Source organism: Heteronotia binoei, chromosome 2 (assembly GCF_032191835.1).
Source record: "Heteronotia binoei isolate CCM8104 ecotype False Entrance Well chromosome 2, APGP_CSIRO_Hbin_v1, whole genome shotgun sequence".
In the NCBI taxonomy this organism is placed as follows: domain Eukaryota; kingdom Metazoa; phylum Chordata; class Lepidosauria; order Squamata; family Gekkonidae; genus Heteronotia; species Heteronotia binoei.
The window spans coordinates 61,094,470-61,113,151 of record NC_083224.1 but is presented as its reverse complement, the minus strand read 5'-3'; the positions used below and the strand labels follow the sequence as shown (position 1 = coordinate 61,113,151).

The 18,682-nt window shown below is 42.8% G+C and overlaps 1 protein-coding gene across 1 annotated transcript in view; it reads left to right on the top strand.

Moving 5' to 3' along the window:
* The window catches only part of IGFN1 (immunoglobulin like and fibronectin type III domain containing 1), a 57,764-nt gene that overhangs the window by 4,656 nt on the left and 34,426 nt on the right, over nt 1-18,682 (top strand). The window contains exons 2-6 of the mRNA XM_060232987.1: nt 9,011-9,079; nt 12,251-12,373; nt 15,238-15,377; nt 16,939-17,038; nt 18,475-18,522. Coding sequence (XP_060088970.1) covers nt 9,061-9,079; nt 12,251-12,373; nt 15,238-15,377; nt 16,939-17,038; nt 18,475-18,522 — 430 coding nt within the window. The 5' untranslated portion in view covers nt 9,011-9,060. The remainder of the gene's footprint in view (nt 1-9,010; nt 9,080-12,250; nt 12,374-15,237; nt 15,378-16,938; nt 17,039-18,474; nt 18,523-18,682) is intronic.

Genomic DNA, 18,682 nt, shown 5'->3' with positions numbered 1-18,682 from the left:
CAAATGAGTTCCTTCTGGAATTTTCCTACAAAAAAAGCCCTGGTCCTCTCTATTACAACTATCAAAGTACATGCCATGGCCCAGTGGAGTTAAAAGCCGGCTGATCAAAGACTGGGACCTGATGGTGGTTTCATGTTCTGTAGACAAAGACCCTCAGGGAAATAGAGGTAGCATGGGGGAAGGATCATACACTTTCACTTGGCGTTCAACGTGGAAAGATTCCGGTTTGTTTTTTGCTGTCCATGTGCTCTAAGGATAGTGATGATTTCCACATTTGACTCTTCTTGTCTGGGAGTTAGCGATAATGGAGGGAGACAAGAATCTTACCTCCGCCCCAAGGGCGCAGTTAAATTTAATCCTTGGATGAAGTAGGAAGACATGATGCTCCTTGTGGCAGTTGTCTCTCCGATCCTTTTTCACTGACTATGGCAAGAGGGTTGCCTGGTCATGTGAAAGAAATGTGTTGAAATCCACCACCACGGCTAAATTCATTCAGCTCTGTCCGGATATTTTACTGCTTTTTGGTGGCACACGAGTTAACGGCAATTTGGTGGGAGGGCCAAGGCGACTCTGAAATGGAAGAAGGCCAGCCTCTCTGAAGACTTTGGCTCTCTCACAGAAGGTTTAAAGTTAGCAGGTCATTTGTAGGAGATGTTGGTTCCATTTTGTGCCTCAGGGCCGAAATAGGAGGGTGAAGGGCAACAGAAGAATCCTGTTTAAGAGCATCTCACTGTGAAAAGAAAAAAAATTGTCCTAAGGACTTTCCTGGATGGCAAATCTTCTCTGACCAGCAGTGCTAATGATGCCACCTATCTTATACCCACATAATGAAGAAAAAAGCCATGCAGCCTGAGGATAGCATTATATTTAAACATATTTTTGGGATTAGATAACTTTATTGCTGCAGAGGGTAAGCATGTGACTCTAAGGAAGGGAAAACAAGGAAAAGCAAGAAAGGAGAATATACGGAATCATGAAATCTTATATTACACATCTTAGCACCATGCAATGGGTGCCTGTAACACTGAACAAAGTAAAACAGTGCTAATTAATCCAGATAGCTTAGGTTTTCCAGATAGCTTTGGTTTTCTTTCAGAGGTTTCAGTGATGGTTATTAACAACTCTTTTTCTGAGGTATAAGTGCTTTCTTAGGTGCTATTAAACTGAGAAGGATGATAATTTTCCACACATGTATATTTGATGTATGATAAAATCTTGTCACTTGGCCAGATGATATACATTATCAGGACACCCATTAAAAGCTGAATTATCTGTATGTGAAAGGAGTTATATATTGCAAGGCCCCCATGTGAGTGCAATGCCTTCATGAACACATATATTGTACTTCCCTGAGGACTGCTGCTTCATCAAGGTTCAGGTAGAAGGCAGATATTGTTGATTTGTCTCATGTATTTGCACAGCACCTTTCAGACCTAGTTCAAAGCAAATTAAATGCAACCTCCTCCCTCCTCAATTAAAATGCAATAAAATTATAGTCTTTAAATGCAATATAAAATTTAGCAGTGTGTGCACACAGGCACACACAGCCCCAGCTGTTAAAGAACACTGATCAACCAAGTGCCTGTTGAACAACAAGTTCTTACAACCATTCTGCTAAACAGACAGTCTAAATGTTTGTAGTTCTGTAGTTTAGAAACTACAACTGTTGTTCCCAGGGCTTTTTTTCTGGAAAAAGAGGTGCCGAAATTTTCAAGAAGGAAATGAAGAAGGAAAACACAGGAACCACTCATGAACTTTTAAACATTTTTTGATATTTTTTTTTCTATGAAGAAGTTTATCTAGGCCTAGAGACCTTAATGGATAATCCATTCCATGTTTTTCTTGCAACTTTGTCTGTGCTGCAGCATTCTTTTGACCAGCTGAAGCTGTTGCTTCCTGGAGTTGTGTCCTTGTAAATAAAGGGTTGATGCTTTGAGCCAGCTTATCCCTTCTGAAGGGACATGAGAACTGGTGCCTAGTGACTACTCTAACCTGGGAACCCACAGCCAAAGGGGGATATTACACTGCAGTGCCATTGCCAATCTGAGTAGACACCCGGTGGGGGGGAGCTGGCAATGCCCAGCAATTTCATGTTTTCCTTTTTGCCTCATCCCATCCCCATTCCTGGATGCAGCAGTTGGAACATGGAGTAGATGTTCACATTTGATGTTTTCCTAGGCTCAGAGCATTTATATGTTTCGTTTCTGCTGTGGTCCTGGTGCTTTTTCTTGATGTTTTATTTTTACAAATGAATTGCCAAATCCTACTATCCCCCACCCTTCCATTTTAAACAAAACATTGAAAGAGTTTTAAGCATGTTTGTATGTGCAAAAAGGATCTATTGGTCTTAGTGGACCATACGCTGAATATGAGTCAACAGTGTGATGCGGTGGCTAAAAAGGCAAATGCAATATTGGGCTGTATGAACAGAAGTATAGTGTCCAAATCACATGAAGTGATGATATCACTTTACTCTGCTCTGGTTAGACTTCACCTGGAGTATTGTGTTCAGTTTTCGGCTCCACATTTTAAGAAGAATATAGACAAGCTGGAACTGGTCCAGAGGAAGGCAACAAAGATGGTGAGGGGTCTGGAGAACAAGTCCTATGAAGAAAGTTTGAAGGAGCTGGGCATGTTTAGCCTGGATAGGAGGCAGATGAGAGTACTTGAAGAGCTGTCATATAGAGGATGGTGCAGAATCTTTTTCTGTGGCCCCAGAGGGTAGGACCAGAACCAATGGGTTGAAATTGAATCAAAAGAGTTTCCGGCTCAACATTAGGAAGAACTTCCTGACAGTTAGAGCAGTTCCTCAGTGCAACAGGCTTCCTTGTGCGGTGGTGGGCTCTCCTTTGGAGGTTTTTAAACAAAGGCTGGATGGCCATCTGACAGCAATGCAGATCTTGTGAATTTGGGGGGGAGGGGCAGTATTTGTGAATTTCCTGCATTGTGCAGGGGATTGGACTAGATGACCCTGGAGGTCCCTTCCAACTCTATGATTATATATGTTTCAAGGTGCTGGTTATAAACTTTAATGTCCTATATGGCCTGGGACCTATCTAATCTATCTTCGGGACCATCTTTCCCCTATGTACCCCTGAGAGCACTACATTCGGGGTCCCAAAATCTTCTTAAGATCACCAGACCCAAAGAAGCTCAATTATTCATCGCCAGAGCGTTCTCGGTAATAGCCCCTGCTCTGTGGAATGCCCTCCCCGAAAACATTATGGCCCTGTGGGACTTGTCACAGTTCTGCAGTGCCTGTAAGTGAATTGTTTAAACTTGCTTTCAATAGCTAAGGGAGGTGGCTATTATTCCACAGCACTGGCAATTTCACTGAACTGCAAGAACCGAAGCCAAAAGCATCATAATGATCAGAACATCAATGCACATCTTGAACGTAATGATTGTAAATATGTATGGAAATTATTTTATTGTATATCTTGTTTTAAATTTTATGTTGTTTTAACTGTTGTCACTGCCCTGAGCCCATTAGGGGAGGGATATAAATTATATATATACTTTATAAAGTTTATATCTTTGCGACTTGGCATTACATTTTATGACACGCATGACCTGACCCCACAAAGTCCCATTTATGTCAGATTGAGCCCTTGTAACAAATGAGTTTGACACCCCTGTTTTAAAAGATGGAATCTGTTTTCCCAACCTTCAACTGTTTTCTGAAGAGCAGCACTTTACCTTTCATTACAGAAATGAATGATGGCCAGTTTCATGGGGAAAAGAGGAACTGACAGAGAGACATCTTAGGGGTGGAGGCTAAACCTGTTCCTTGCCTCTTGTGATCTCAGTAATTAAGAATCCAGCCTGCTTCTGCCTGTACAGCCCTATCTTAGATCCTGTGTCGTGATCACCCTAAAACATGATGGAATGTTAGGAACTCATTTGTATGTAAGGAAGGATCTACAGTGGAAGCCCTGTACAATCATTACAGTGAATGAACATACATCTGTCTGTAACAAATAGTGGAGTCACTTTAAAAATAAAACTGTGGTATGTTTCTGGAATAGCGTGAAGTTAAAATTGCATGCACTGCCATACATGCATTGCATTTAACCTAATGATAACTCATCCAGCTTGTACATGTTCACTGTAATGTGTATACAGGGCTAAAATGTTGCGGTGTATCAAGCTCCCTACTTTTACCCATTAAGTCCTGAAAATTCCTTTTGACTGATTGCCCCATAGCCTTCCAGAATGGCAGTCCTGACTTTGACAAGGCTCTGCACGGAACTCAGTCTGGCAATCAGCAGTCTGTTTTAAGGATTTTCTTTCTCTTTGGTGGATTTATGTGGAAAATCCTATTTTTCTGCACAGCTGGGGATTATCTGGGTATGCATAACTCCTGCACCTCTTTCTTTTGCCTATTCCCAAACTACTATGGATTGTGGCTGTTTGAGAATGCAAGCTCTTGCATAGATTTCCCCCCACAGGTATTCAGAACACTTTCTAAAAAAAATCAAAAAGTAGTTTCTATTTAGACACGATAGTTTGAATGATCTAGCTGGTGGGTGGAATAGAAATGTAGGGAAAATACTCTGAGCATGTGATGTTGACCTGTTCACAAAGATTGCAGAATATTTATTTAATTTTATTTATTTTTCTACCCAACTTTTCTTTCCAATGAGGACCCAAAGTGGCTTACAACATTGTTCTCCCCTCACCATTCCACTTTATCTTCACAAAAAGAAGACGTTGGATTTATACCCCACCCTCCACTTGAAATCTCAGAGCAGTTTACAATCTCCTTTCCTTTTCCCTTCCCACAACAGACACCCTGTGAGGTAGGTGGGGCTGAGAGAGCTCTTTCAAGAACTGCTTTTGAGAGGACAGCTCTGAGAATTGTGACTAACCCATGGTCACTCAGCAGGTGCATGTGGAGGAATGGGAAATCAACCCCAGTTCTCCCAGACTAGAGTCTGTGTACTTAACCATACACTGCAAGGCTGTGATTTAGGTGAGGCTGGGAGAAACTGACTGATCACCCAGTGAGGTTTCACAGCATGAGACTTTCATTTCCTAGCCTGTCTCTAATGCGTACACCATGCTGACTGCATAATCTGGGACCATTTTTCAGTATAATTTTTGCATCAGTTTTGTATAAAAGGCATGCAAGTGGCTTAAAGATAATGAAAGATACAAAAAAAAAATTAAGCCCCAAAACCCGGGTGAAAGAAAAAGTCATGACACTTGCCAGGTATGAAATAAATTAAAAAATGGAAAGTCTGGACTGTGACTTGTCTGTCTAGTACCACCTAGTGGTTTTATACCTTAACTACAGCAGCCATGTCCTCTACTTTTAAAATGGCTGGAATGCAGCTTTTCCTTCATGCTCCTAGGAATGATCTTTCTGCAGGCTGGAAGGGGCTGTGAAAACAGAGAGGAATACAGAAAATCTGTGTTCTGTGCCTGCATTGGTAGGATACACACCAGTCAGGGCCAGCATCAGAGTATAATGAGATGGGTCATCTGCCAAGGCGCAGAGTCTCTGGCAGGGCCACTGTTGCTGATGCCCCCTCCACACTCACATGCTAGTGCTTCACAACCTGTGCTGCCTTCTGCAAGCACTGCCCAGGGCCACTAGGAAAAGGGATGCAAGTAGCTTTGAGCACAGGCTGTGGAAGTGCTTGTGAACAAGCAATGGAAGAATATGATGATATTGGATAATATTGGGTTTATATCCCACCCTCCACTCCGAAGAGTTTCAGAGCAGCTCACAATCTCCTTTACCTTCCTCCCCCACAACAGACACCCTGTGAGGTGGGTGGGGCTGGAGAGGCATCTCACAGCAGCTGCCCTTTCAAGGACAACCTCTGCCAGAGCTATGGCTGACCCAAGGCCATGCTAGCAGGTGCAAGTGGAGGAGTGGGGAATCAAACCCGGTTCTCCCAGATAAGAGTCCGCACCCTTAACCACTACACCAAACTGGCTCTCCAATACACAATACACAAGCATGTGGGAGGCATACAGGTGGGTGGTAGGGCAGAAGTACACAAGCAGTGGGCCAGGTGGTGGCAGAGGATGGGAGGCGGCCCTGGGAACTCTGTGTCCCCTAAAGTTGAAACCAGCCCTAATATTAGCCCAGTTGTTCCATTACTCAGCTCTCTATGATTTTCAGATGGGATTGGCTCATTAGTCTCACTGCTTCCAGAATTGTTGCTGCACTGTGAAGCAAATGCATGGACTTGGATATTTAGAACTGAATTGGTTTAACAAGTTTAGCATGAAGAATATGGAATGTTTGTATAATCCAGAGGCAAAGAGAGTGAGAGAGAAATCAGGAAATTCTCACTTTTGAATCTTGTTTTTACTAATTAAATCATCAGTATGACCTCCCTGCACTCTCCTGTCTTTGGCCAGCATGGTGGTACTCAACTAAATTGGTACAAACTAGGGATGCCACAAAATTTGTGGTGAGCAAATTTAACAGGTGAAAATACTGTTTGCAAGAGCTGTCTGCTTGTCAAACTACAATGGCTGCCAAATGGCTTTGCAGCTGCACAGTAGCTGTGGTGATAGTGGTTTGTGTCATTGTGATAGTGGATTTTAGTTCCCTTGCACTTGAAGTAGGCGAGATTTTTCTACCCAGGGCCATAAATTAGACATATCAAATGTATGGCCTGGGAGCTGCAACCAGCCCATGAAGGACTCTTATCCAGCCCACAAGTAGCTGGGGGAAAATCAGTCTAAATGTGGACCATAAAGGCCTATATTAGGGTATTATACCCCCTGCTGAGGTCCCTCCCTTCCCAAAATAAAGGCTCTCCACAGAGTTTTCCCTCAGATCTCCAGAGATTGCCCAGCTTGGAGTTAGCAACCATGAGATGTGAGGAGGACTGGTTCAGTCCTTTGCTTTGCACAGCCAGTCTTTTTGGGGCCTGTCTGCTGCTTGCCACCACTGCCATCTCCCACTCTGGCCAGAGCATGTTGAGCTCTTGCCCGTGATGCCCAGGCTGTTAGAAAGATGGCTGCATGGTAGGCAGATTCTCTTTGGCCTCATCTCCCCAAGCCCGGCTGAGTGGCTTTCCTCTTGCAGGCAGCCTGAGGAAAGAGTCCATGGGCACAGGTGCTTATAGAAAGCTACAGGCCAGCTCCTCAAATGTGTTGGAGCCTGCTAACCCACTGACCCAAGGTCATCTCCTCCTCTCAGCGGTGCAAAGGTAAAGGTAACGGTAGTCCCCTGTGCAAGCACCAGTCATTTTTGAATCTGAGATGACATCACATCACGACATTTTCATGACAGACTTTTTATAGGGTGGTTTGCCATTGCCTTCCCTAGTCATCTACAGTTTACTCCCAGCAAGCTGGGTACTCATATTGCCGACCTCGAAACAAATAGCTGAGAACAATGGTAAAAAGGTAATTCCCTGTGCAAGCACCAGTCGTTTCTGACTCTGAGGTGACATTGCTTTCATAACATTTTCACAGAAGACTTTTTACGGGGTGGTTTGCCATTGCCTTCCTCAGTCATCTACGCTTTACCCCCAGCAAGCTGGATACTCATTCTACTGACCTCAGAAGGATGGAAGTCTGAGTCAGCCTTGAGCTGGCTACCTGAACCCAGCTTCCACCATTATTGAACTCAGGTCATGAGCAGAGCTTGGACTGCAGTACTACAGATTACCACTCTGTGCCATGGGGCTCCTCTCAGCAGTGCAGGGAGGATTAAATAAGGGGTGAAGTCAAAACACACACATGCTCTGGGCTCCCTGCATACAAGCGCTGCCTTAGGTAACAGTCTGGATGGAAGCAGGGGAGAGGGGAGTAAGGCGAAGGCCAGGGATGGGAGCAGGCACTCTGAAAAGTGTGCTGGGTTTGCACACAGCAAAGGCAGGCACAGGATATGCATTTGTGTGCTTGCACATGGGGAGTAATTTTTGGGGTGATTGGACAATGCCATGAAATTGGCTGGAAATAAAAGTCTGCAAAAGGCAATTAAAGTGGAGCTGGCATCTTTGGAGAAGGGCGGTGCTTGAAAGTTGCTTGTAGTACGGGTGATCATTTCAGTTTCCCTTGTGGTTCAAGCTTGTTGATGAATTTGGGACTTTGGCAGAGGGACGTGTGGGATTGTGCAGCAGCCTCACTCCTTCCCCTCCCCAAAGCCTGTTGACCAGAGCAGTTTCTTTAAGGCAGGGCTAATTGGGTTTCCCTCATTGATGCCACTTGTCTTTGGTGTCCACACCTGCGCTATGGAATGCAGCACTTCAAGCTCCAGCTCATCAAAAGCTTCTGAAATGTGTTAGTGAAAAGAGCCATGAGAGCTTCTGGTTGTTGCACCTTGGTTGTCAGGCTCTCTGTGCTGTACAAAACTTCTTGTGCATGTTGAGCAAATGATAGGTGCTGAGGAGGAGCGTGGGTCACGGTCAGTGGTAAAATATCATTGGTACCCAGCATTACATTTTATGGCACACATGGCCCAGCCCAACAAATGACATTGCACTGCATTGTTTGAATACTTGAAAAAGAGCACAACAAATGACTAAATCGATTTGGCACACATTACATCTCTGGTACAAGCTGTAATTAACACACCAGCTGCAAGCCCTAATTTGAAATCTTTGTTTGATTTGATACCAACCAATAAACTGCATTCAGACATCACAGCCTGCCCATCTGATGCAAGAAAGTTTCATTCACTGAATTTCATCTGCCCTTGGTACTTTAGATCCCATTAATCATGTGCTCTAAAATCAAGTAGTCCATCTAAAATCTGGCATGAACAATCTTAAATATATTTACTTGGAAGTTGTAATTGGCTCTTTTCTCCATGTAAGAGAGTTTAGGATTGGAACTTTAGGGTCTTTGAATTTTCCAAGATCTTTTTTTAGCCTTTGCAAGGCGGGCAAAAGCCTGCTAAGGACTAATGATCTCACCCCCTGCTGGTGAATGCCCAGAAAACAAATCACAGGGTGGTTTAAAAACAAAACCTCCCAAATTTCAACAGTTAGAATTTCTCTACAGACACTAATGGGCTGTCATTCTTTATATGCAGGTGGAGTTATCAGATAGTGCTCCTGAGTTGCACTTGTCTACAGAAGAGCCATGGCAGGTCAGAGAGGAGGTAAGAGACACCAACCAATGTCAATGCTATGAATGCTGTTCTTTTTGAACATTATCTCATATGATTTTTCTCGGGAGACTGTTTCTGACTTTTGAACAGGAGAAGCTAGATTTTGTCTGTCACTGCCATCAGTTCTCAGGCGAATCGTAAGAATTCTCTTATAATTGCTGATGTTCAAAAATCTAATAAACTGGTAGACATAGTGCACACTAGAGATATAGCCTACAGCTAGGGTTGCCAGGTCCCTGCTGGCCAATAACTGGAGATTGGGGGATATGGTTGCCAGATCCAGATTGGGAAACTCCTGGAGATTTGTGGATGGAGCCTAGGGAAGGACAAGAACCTCAGTGGGGTATAATGCCATAAGAGTCCACCCTCCAAACTGATCTCTCTAGTCTGGAGATGAGCTGTAATTCCAGGGTATTCCCAGGTCCTACCTGGAGGCTGGCATCCCTACCCAAAAGCCTATCTATACCTAAGAATTACAGCCTTATTACATGTATATTTAATGCATCACTAATTCAAATTGGGTTTCTCCCCAGTAAGCGTTCACTGCAGAACTGTAAAATAAGGATGCAAAGAAACTAAACTTGACACTGATACAATGTCTCCATTTCACTGGAAACTCCTTGGTGTTCATGACTGGCTTCTGATGCTTCAAAGAGTTACCTGCCGCTTTTCCACACTTCCCTCAATGCCTAAAACTCTGTTCAGACACCAAATCTTTATGTAAACATCATGGTGAAGTTGGAGAATGTGATGTGCCTGGATCATACCTGGAAACAGTTCTTCCTAGAAGGGTCAGTGATGGTAGGGGCATTTCCTCTGCCCTGTGAATTCCTGACAAGTGTTCCATTTGCATGATATGCACACAAAAAAAAAAATTGGCAAAAAGTAAGCTACCCACTAGCCTCTAACTACTAGTGAAGCTCCTTGATGCCATGGGATTTTCATGAATGTTCCCAGTGCTTGTAGCACAGATGTAGAATGCAAACCGTCAGAGCTGCTACAATGCAGAAATGCTGGTTTTGCTCAGAGAAAAACCTAGCAAGGCTTAGAGGTGGAGGAAGGTATGTGAGAGTGGTACGAAGAAGGCCAGAGGCATAGATGCAGGTTGCCTGGGAAGGGATCAAAGAGACTAGATTGAGATGGTTGTGGAAAGAGCTAGAGTTGAATTTCAGCTGTTGACCTAAAACAACCAAGCTGAATGTGCAGATGTGCATGTGCTGCCTCCTCCTTCACATGGAAAACAAAGAGAGAATTTGCAATGGTAGCTCAAAAGGGAAGGGAAAAGTGATCATAGCAGTTATGAAGGAGGGGTGAAGAGCTATTTTTCTTTGTCTAGGAAGTGAATAGTCGTATGTGTGTGTGCATGTGCACATGTGTGTATGTGTGTGTAAGTATAGCAGGAAACCACCCAGAGAAGCAGTGGGGCCTTTGGATGACAAAGGAATCAAGGGATTGTTAAAGGAAGATGGGGGATGGCAGATAAGCTCAATGACTCTTTTGCTTCAGGATTCACTGTGGAAAATGTAGGGCATGTACCCATGTCATAACCCCTATTTTCAGGAAGAGAGCTTGAAGAACTGAGCCAAATTGAGGAGGTCTGAGATGAAGCTCTAGACCTACTAGGGAAATTAAAAACCAATATGTCTCCAGGTCCTGATGGCATACACCCCAGAGTTCTTAAGGAACTCAGATGTGAGTTCGTTGATCTAGTAACCTAGATGTATAACCTATCACTAAATTCAGCTGCTGTACCAGAAGACAGAAAAGTAGCAAATGTGACACCAATTTTTAAAAAGGGGCCCAAAGGGAAACCAGGAAATTGCAGACCAGTCAACCTAAAGTTTGTCCCAGATAGATTAGTAGAAACTGTAATCAAAGATAGAATTGTCTGGGACTTTTCAGTTTAGAAAATAGACCACTAAGGGAAGACATGATAGTTGTTTATAAAATTATGCACTGAGTGAAGTTGACAAAGATAACTTTTTCTCCTTCTCCCAAAATATTGGAACTTGAGGGCATCCGGTGAAGCTGATGAGCAGTAGGTTCAGAAGAGAAAAAAGGAAATACTATTTTACTCAGAGAGTGATTAAAATGTGAAGTTTGCTTCCAGAGGATGTAATGATGATGGCCACAGGAATGAGCAGCTTTAAAAGGGGATTAGATTCATGGAGGATAGATCTATCAGTGGCCATGGTGACTGAGGAGAACCTCCATATCCAGAGGCGCTAATCCTCTGAATCCCAGAGCTTGGAGGCAACATCAGGGGAAGGCCTTGGCTTCCATGACCTGTTGTTGGCTGTCCAGAGGAAATAGTTGGCCACCGCATGAGACAGGATGTTGGATTAGATGGACAGTTGGTCTGATCCAGTGTGGATCTTCTTTTGTTCTTATTATAAAACCCATTAAAGTCACAGTTTTAAAAATCCAGTTAGGTCTCCCAATAATAAAAGCTAAATCAATCAGTCAGTCCTAAAAATACTTCCTTCAACTGCCTTCTGAAGATTGACAGTGAGGTGCCCAAGTGCACCTCCCTGGGGAGATTGTTCCACAATTATGGGGCTGCCACAGAGAAAGCCCTTTCTCATGTACCCATGAAGCAAGAGTCTCTAATTGGTGGGGCAGTCAGGAGGGCATCTGCCTTTAAACTTAATTCCTGGGCAGTAATTTAGAGGAGAAGACAGTCCTATGGATACCCTAGTCCCAAGCCATGTAGGCTTTAGACAAAACCAACAGCTTGAATTGGGCTCAGGAACAGATTGGTAGTTTGTGTAATTGCTGTAGTATTGGGGGCATATACTCCCAATAGCTATCTCTGATGGGCAGTCTAGCTGCAGCATTATGCACCAGCTGTAGTTTCTGAACACTATTGAAGGACAGTGCATTACAATAGTCCAGTCTAGATGTAACTAAGGCATGGATCACTGTGGCTAGATCTGACTGACTCCGAGACTCTGGAATTCAGAGGCGAACAACTCTACAGTCACTTTTGTCTTTAAAACCTAAGAATTTAAGAAACTGGCAGTTTAGAAAAAGTGAAAATTGAGCTGTAATTCACTTCTGAATAGATTTTCTTTTTCTGATCAGTACTCATAGATTCCAAATTTTCATTTCCTCCAAATGCCTCTCTTCTGTAAACTTCTCTCTAAATTTATTCCCTTCCAGTTAAATCTGTGAGGAAGTCTACTGTTCCCGGGGTAACGATCACACAATTTGTTGAGGATATTCCTAAAGGGTGCAGCACTCCGGACTTCGAACGGAAGCCAGTTACCTTAACTCTACAGGAAGGTAAGAATCTGTAAGAAACTATTATCCCCTATAGTTTGTTTTAACACATTTAATTTGAAAAGTCAATTATGGCCCAGCCAAAAGACTCAGAGTGCCAGCAAATAATATATTCCATCACCTCTGGAGCAACAGCCCACACATATCCTGAGCCTAACTGTGCCCCCTGCCTGTGTTATTGCCCCTACTGTCCCTAACAGCTAACTGGGGGAGGGGGGGGTCACCTTACAACCTAGTGAACAAAATAAAAGCTCCTGCTGTTTTTACTTACTTACATTATTTACAGTCTGCCTTCCTCACTGAGACTCAAGGTGAATTCAGTGTCAGTCAAATACAAGTAACATGATGGAACATCCAATCAATAAAGCAATCAGATCTGGACTTCAGAAAGCAGAAAACAAGCAGAAATCTGAAAATGGAACTGAAATAAAGCTTAACATAATATGTCAAATTATGCATTATTACATAGTCGGATCATACTTATAGAAGCAGACAGCATTTTTGTTGTTCAGTCACACAGTCGAGTCCGACTCTTTGTGACCCCATGGACGCCACGCCAGGCCCTCCTGTCTTCCACCATCCTCCGAAGTCTGCTCAAATTCGTGTTTGTTACATCAGTAATGCTGTCATATGAACATATGAAGCTGCCTTCTACTGAATCAGACCCTCGGTCCATCAAAGTCAGTATTGTCTTCTCAGACTGGCAGCGGCTCTCCAGGGTCTCATGCTGAGGTTTTTCACACGTATTTGCCTGGACCCTTTTTTTGGAGATGCTGGGGATTGAACCTGGGACCTTCTGCTTCCCAAGCAGATGCTCTACCACTGAGCCACCGTCCCCGCCCCAAACCATCTCATCTTTTGCCGTCCCCTTCTTCTTTTGCCTTCTGTCTTTCCCAGCATCAGAGTCTTCTCCAGTGAGTGCTCCCTTCTCATTTGGTGGCCAAAGTATATGAGCTTCAGCTTCAGCATCTGACCTTCCAGGGAACAGTCTGGGTTGATTTCCTTTAGGACTGACTGATTTGATCTTCTTGGTCCAAGGGACTCTCAAGAGTCTTCTACAGCACCACATCTCAAAAGCATCTATTCTTCTGCGCTCGGCCTTCCTTATGGTCCAGCTCTCACAGCCATACATTACTACTGGGAATACCATCGCTTTGACGATATGGACTTTTGTTGGCAGGGTGATGTCTCTACTTTTTATTATACTGCCCAGATTCGCCATAGCTGTCCTCCCAAGGAGCAAATGTCTTTTAATTTCATGGCTACAGTCACCATCTGCAGTGATCTTGGATCCCAGAAATGTGAAGTCTGTCACGACTTCCATGTCTTCCCCTTCTATTTGCCAAGGTGTGATGGGGCCGGATGCCATGATCTTAGTTTTTTTGATGTTGAGTTTCAAGCTTACTTTTGTGCTCTCCTCTTTCACCCTCAACAAGAGGTTCTTTTGGTCCTCCTCACTTTCTGCCATTAGAGTGGTGTCATCTGCATATCTGAGGTTGTTGATGTTTTTCCTGGCAATCTTAAGTCTGGCTCGTGCTTTATCCAGGCCAGCATTCCGCATGATGTACTCTGCATATAAATTAAATAATCAGGGTGACAACATACATCTTTGTCGAACTCCTTTTCCTATTCTAAGCCAATCAGTTGTTCCATATCCCGTTCTGGCAGTTGCTTCTTGACCCTTTTACAGGTTTCTCAGGAGACATGTGAGGTGGTCTGGTACTCCCATCTCTTTAAGAACTTGCCACAGTTTGTTGTGATCCACACAATCAAAGGCTTTAGCATAGTCAATGATGCAGAAATAGACATTTTTCTGATACTCCCGTGCTTTCTCCATAATCCATCGAATGTTGGCAATTTGATCTCTAGTTCCTCTTCCTCTCCGAAACCCAGCTTGAACTTCTGGTAGTTCCCAATCTACATACTGCTGAAGCCTAGCTTGTAGGATCTTTAACATGACCTTACTGGCATGTGAAATGAGTACAATGGTGCGATAGTTTGAACATTCCTTGGCATTACCCTTCTTTGGGATTGGAATATAAACTGATCTTTTCCAATCCTGTGGCCACTGTTGTGTTTTCCAAATTTGTTGACATAATGTGTGCATCACTTTAACAGCATCATCTTTTAGGACTTTGAATAGCTCAACTGGGATACCATCATCTCCAATCGCTTTGTTGTTAGTAATGCTTTCTAAAGCCCATTTGACTTCCCACCCCAGGATGTCTGGCTCAAGGTCATCGATTTTACTGTCATGGTTGTCCGGGACATTGAGATCCTTCTTGTATAATTCTTCTGTGTATTCTTGCCACCTCTTCCTGATCTCTTCTGCTTCTGTTAGGACCCTCCCATTTTTGTCCTTTATCATGGCCATCTTTGTACGAAACATTCCCTTGATTTCTTCAATTTTCTTGAAGAGATCTCTTGTCCTTCCCATTCTATTCTTTTCTTCTATTGCTTTGCATTGTTCCTTCAGGAAGGCTTCTTTATCTGTCCTTGGTGTTCTCTGGAAATCTGCATTCAGTTGGGTGAATCTTTCCTTTTCACTTTTGCCTTTCGCTTTTCTTCTTTCCTCAGCTATTTGTAAAGCCTCATCAGACAGCCACTTTGCTTTCTTGCATTTCTTTTTCTTTGGGATGGTGCTGATTGCTGCCTTCTGTACAATGTCACGAACCTCCGTCCATAGTTCTTCAGCATAGTCTGCTGCAGTATGATCTGTGCTTTTTCTTACATTTTACTTCTGATTAAATAGTGGGGTTAAATTCATAGATGCAGGGCAAATTTTCTTAAAGGGGAGTCTGTTGTACAGTTCATTTTTAAAAATTAGTTGAGTTTCTCTACAAATGACTTCTTGTTTCTTTTGCAAGGTAAAAATGCCATTTTCCGAGCAGTGGTCAAGGGGGAACCAAAACCCGAGGTAGTGTGGAAACGCAATAATAATGACATTGATGACCCCCAAAAATATCAAATAAATTTCAATCCGGCAACAAATGAGTTCATCTTGCAGGTGAGGAGTAACTACTAAGACAACCAGTTTAAGGTAATAATTAGCATGTTGGATTACTTCTGGGAGATCCATGTTCAAATACTCATTTGTCTTTTCTGCAAACTTTGTGTTGGATGGATTCAGCAGGCAAGCTTGGCAGCTGGGACTGTCCTTGAGCTGAGCCTTGCCTGCTGAGCGGTGGTAGCAACTCTGATTTTTCATGCCTCCCTTGCCACATGTCTGTGGGGATGAAGTGCTGTGTGCACTGTACTACACCATGCAGCCAAACAATGTATTGCTTGCAGCAGGCAAGTGGGGAACAACCTGAGCCTGAGTTTTCAAGCACTCCTCAGTTCACTGGGAGACCTTGGGCCACTCTCTCTCAGACTAACTTACCTCATAAGGTTGTTCTGAGGATAAAATGGAGTGGGAAGAACCACAGCACCTTGAGCTACATGGAAGAAGGATGAGATAAAATGTACTAAATCAACAATAAATAAAAAACACTGTATTCACTAATCATTTATACAATAAAATATTAGGGACAAATACCAAAAAAAGTAATGTCTTAATGTCTTTCATCTTGTTAGATGTGGTATTATAGCAGGCTTTGTTTCTAACGAAATGCTGCTCAGCTAGTTTATTAATATTGTAGTTAAGTTTGCTGTGGTTTAGTCTGTCACTAAGAAAATGTCTCTATTGTGAAGTGATCTGAAAGGAGGGGTAAGACCAATAAAGACAGTTTTTCAGCTCACACAAAAACATTCTAGTCTGAAAGAAAGATGAAAGTAGTGAAATATTCTTTACATTTGTTTGCTATTTTTCAGTATGCTCGTATTTGTCTAAAGTAGCAAAAGTCTTGAATTGCAATAGCATATGGGATGGCAGGAAACCACTTAAGCTGATTCTCCTGAGATGGGAATCCAGCAGGGATGCAGGCAGTTAGGATCAAAGAGTCTTTGATATGGTGAAATAGAATTTCTTACTTTCACTTTCGTCATCTGTATTGCCCCAAAGAATAACAAGAAGAGAGGTCTGTGATTGGGTCTTCCCAATATTTCTAAAATAGAGAAAGCAGCCAAACAAGCCCCTTGGCAGTGGGGAGGGAGAACAGAGTGTTTAACTCTTCCATCCCTGCTGATTTCACCAATGAAAATCAACTCTCTTCTTTCCATACATATACTGTTATTAGACTTGGAAAATAAAAGGACAGTCTTCCAAGACTAATAACATGATTTACTGTCAAACTGTGGAGTGGCAGAAGAGGTAAACCCCATCTCATCCTCTGTACAGCCCCAGTCAAGGGACCCAAATGGCTGCTGTCTATTTAAAAACACTGGCGAGATCTGATCACAGATCTCCAGGTGTCTCATCTATTTAGGCACTCACAGAAGTACAGAAGTGGGTGCAGGATGGAAGGCAGCCATACAGAACATGGGCCCTTAAAGCATAACATAAGAAAAAATTCAGTCTCCCAATGACTTTGCTTAGACTGTAGGAGATGTGTGCTCATTTCACCAGGAGTTAAGCAATGTAAAAACCAAAGTGATCCACTGCCCTGATTCCTATTTTCTTTTTAAAGATAACCAAAATAACTTCAGATGATGCCGATTTATACCGTTGCACTGCTATGAATGAGTATGGGGAAGCCACATGCACTGCTGGCCTCAAGATTATACAGGGTAGGTTGGACAACCTAGCATGCTGTGATGAACTGGAGCCTAAGTTCACCCTCATTGCTAAGGCCTGGTCAACTTCCATTTACGAAGTACCAGGCACCATTTAGAGAGACAAGAAGCCTTGTTGAGGCAGTTATCATTGAAGGGTATATTGGAACAGGTGTAAAAATGTGAATTTGCCGTGGCCAGCTCACCTGGTTTAAGTTTTTCCAAAGAACAATTGATCGTTTCCTTTCACTCTTAAGTGTTGTTAAATATTTAGTTACTATAGCGCAATAGAGTGGAAATTGCTTACAGAGAATTTCCCATTCCCTATTCACTTGATAGTATTTTCACTGTTGTTGTCCAATAAAACATCCCTGTACTAACTGATCCTGGAAAGAACCTACAATATAATATACTTCAGCATTTTCTATATGCTGTTCTTGTGTCAAGGCTTTGCAGTTTCCTGACCTTAGAGTTCAATTAATATGGAAAATCTCAATCTATACCCATCTATTTCAGGGCATAGATGTTTTGACAGAAGTCTGAGTCACCAGAAAAATTGTCACTTAGGTGCTTTCCATAGCTGCAATCAGAGGATGGGGGATTAATCTTGCTGTCATTGTGAAGGCTGGGGTATAAAAGCAGTAACAGGGGCAGCTGACTCCAGGGGAGAGACCACTAAAGAAGTACAGAAAAGAGTGAAGTGACTACTTGAATGGGAGACTGTCCTTGAAACCCTCAGTCGGGAGGCAAGAGCAGGCTTATTCAGCCACCTCCCGAAATATCTTCCAGGCCCCCCAGCAGGGGCCAGTCCCCAGAAGTCAACATGATTTTCAGATGCAGACACACACACTAAACACAAAAATACACATACAGAGAGAGAGAGAGAGAGGCTCCTCATGATGTCTTTGTTCTCAGCTCCAGGTCCCTTTTATTTCTTTTTAAATGCTGGAGGATTACGAAAAATGGAATCCTTTAACTACATGTAAACTTAAGGGCAAATTACTTTAGGTTGTTCTGCAAAGGCAGCCTGCTAACATGCATATATTTGGGAAAAAATCACCTTATTTAGGTACTATTGTAGTATTTTCTGTCAAAAAAATAACATTCACCAGTTAAGACCCACATTTGTTGGCTGACAAAGGGATTTCCATGAGAATGTAACATTTGCATTACACCATTTTAATATTATGCCTTCAATGTATTTTTGATGAAAAACATAGATGAAATCCCAGATGAGCTAACACAAAAGGAAGAATACTAGTTCCGCTAAAATCTACATACACACAAACTGTACACTTAATTCCTCTGGATTCTGTGGGGATTGAGTATGCTTAACTTCTAGATTGGAGCATCTGTCAATGCTTAGGGAAGGCATTTCTACAGCTATGTTGCTAATTAAAGATCTCTCTGTCACCCCCACCTTCTTTCTATCTTCACTCATAACCCCTCAGTTGGCTTTAAGAAGAAAACAAAGGAGGCCCCTTCTGCACGGCAGGAAGGTAAGTACCTCAGCTACTTGGGCCAAATTGACCTATATGATTTTAGTTTGGAGGCCCACAAATCAGAGCTTGAGCTGTCACTTGGCAATACACTGACTGTCCTAAATCTCTTACTGTACTCTAAGCCTTGTAACTCCCATTTTCAAGGCATGCCAATTTT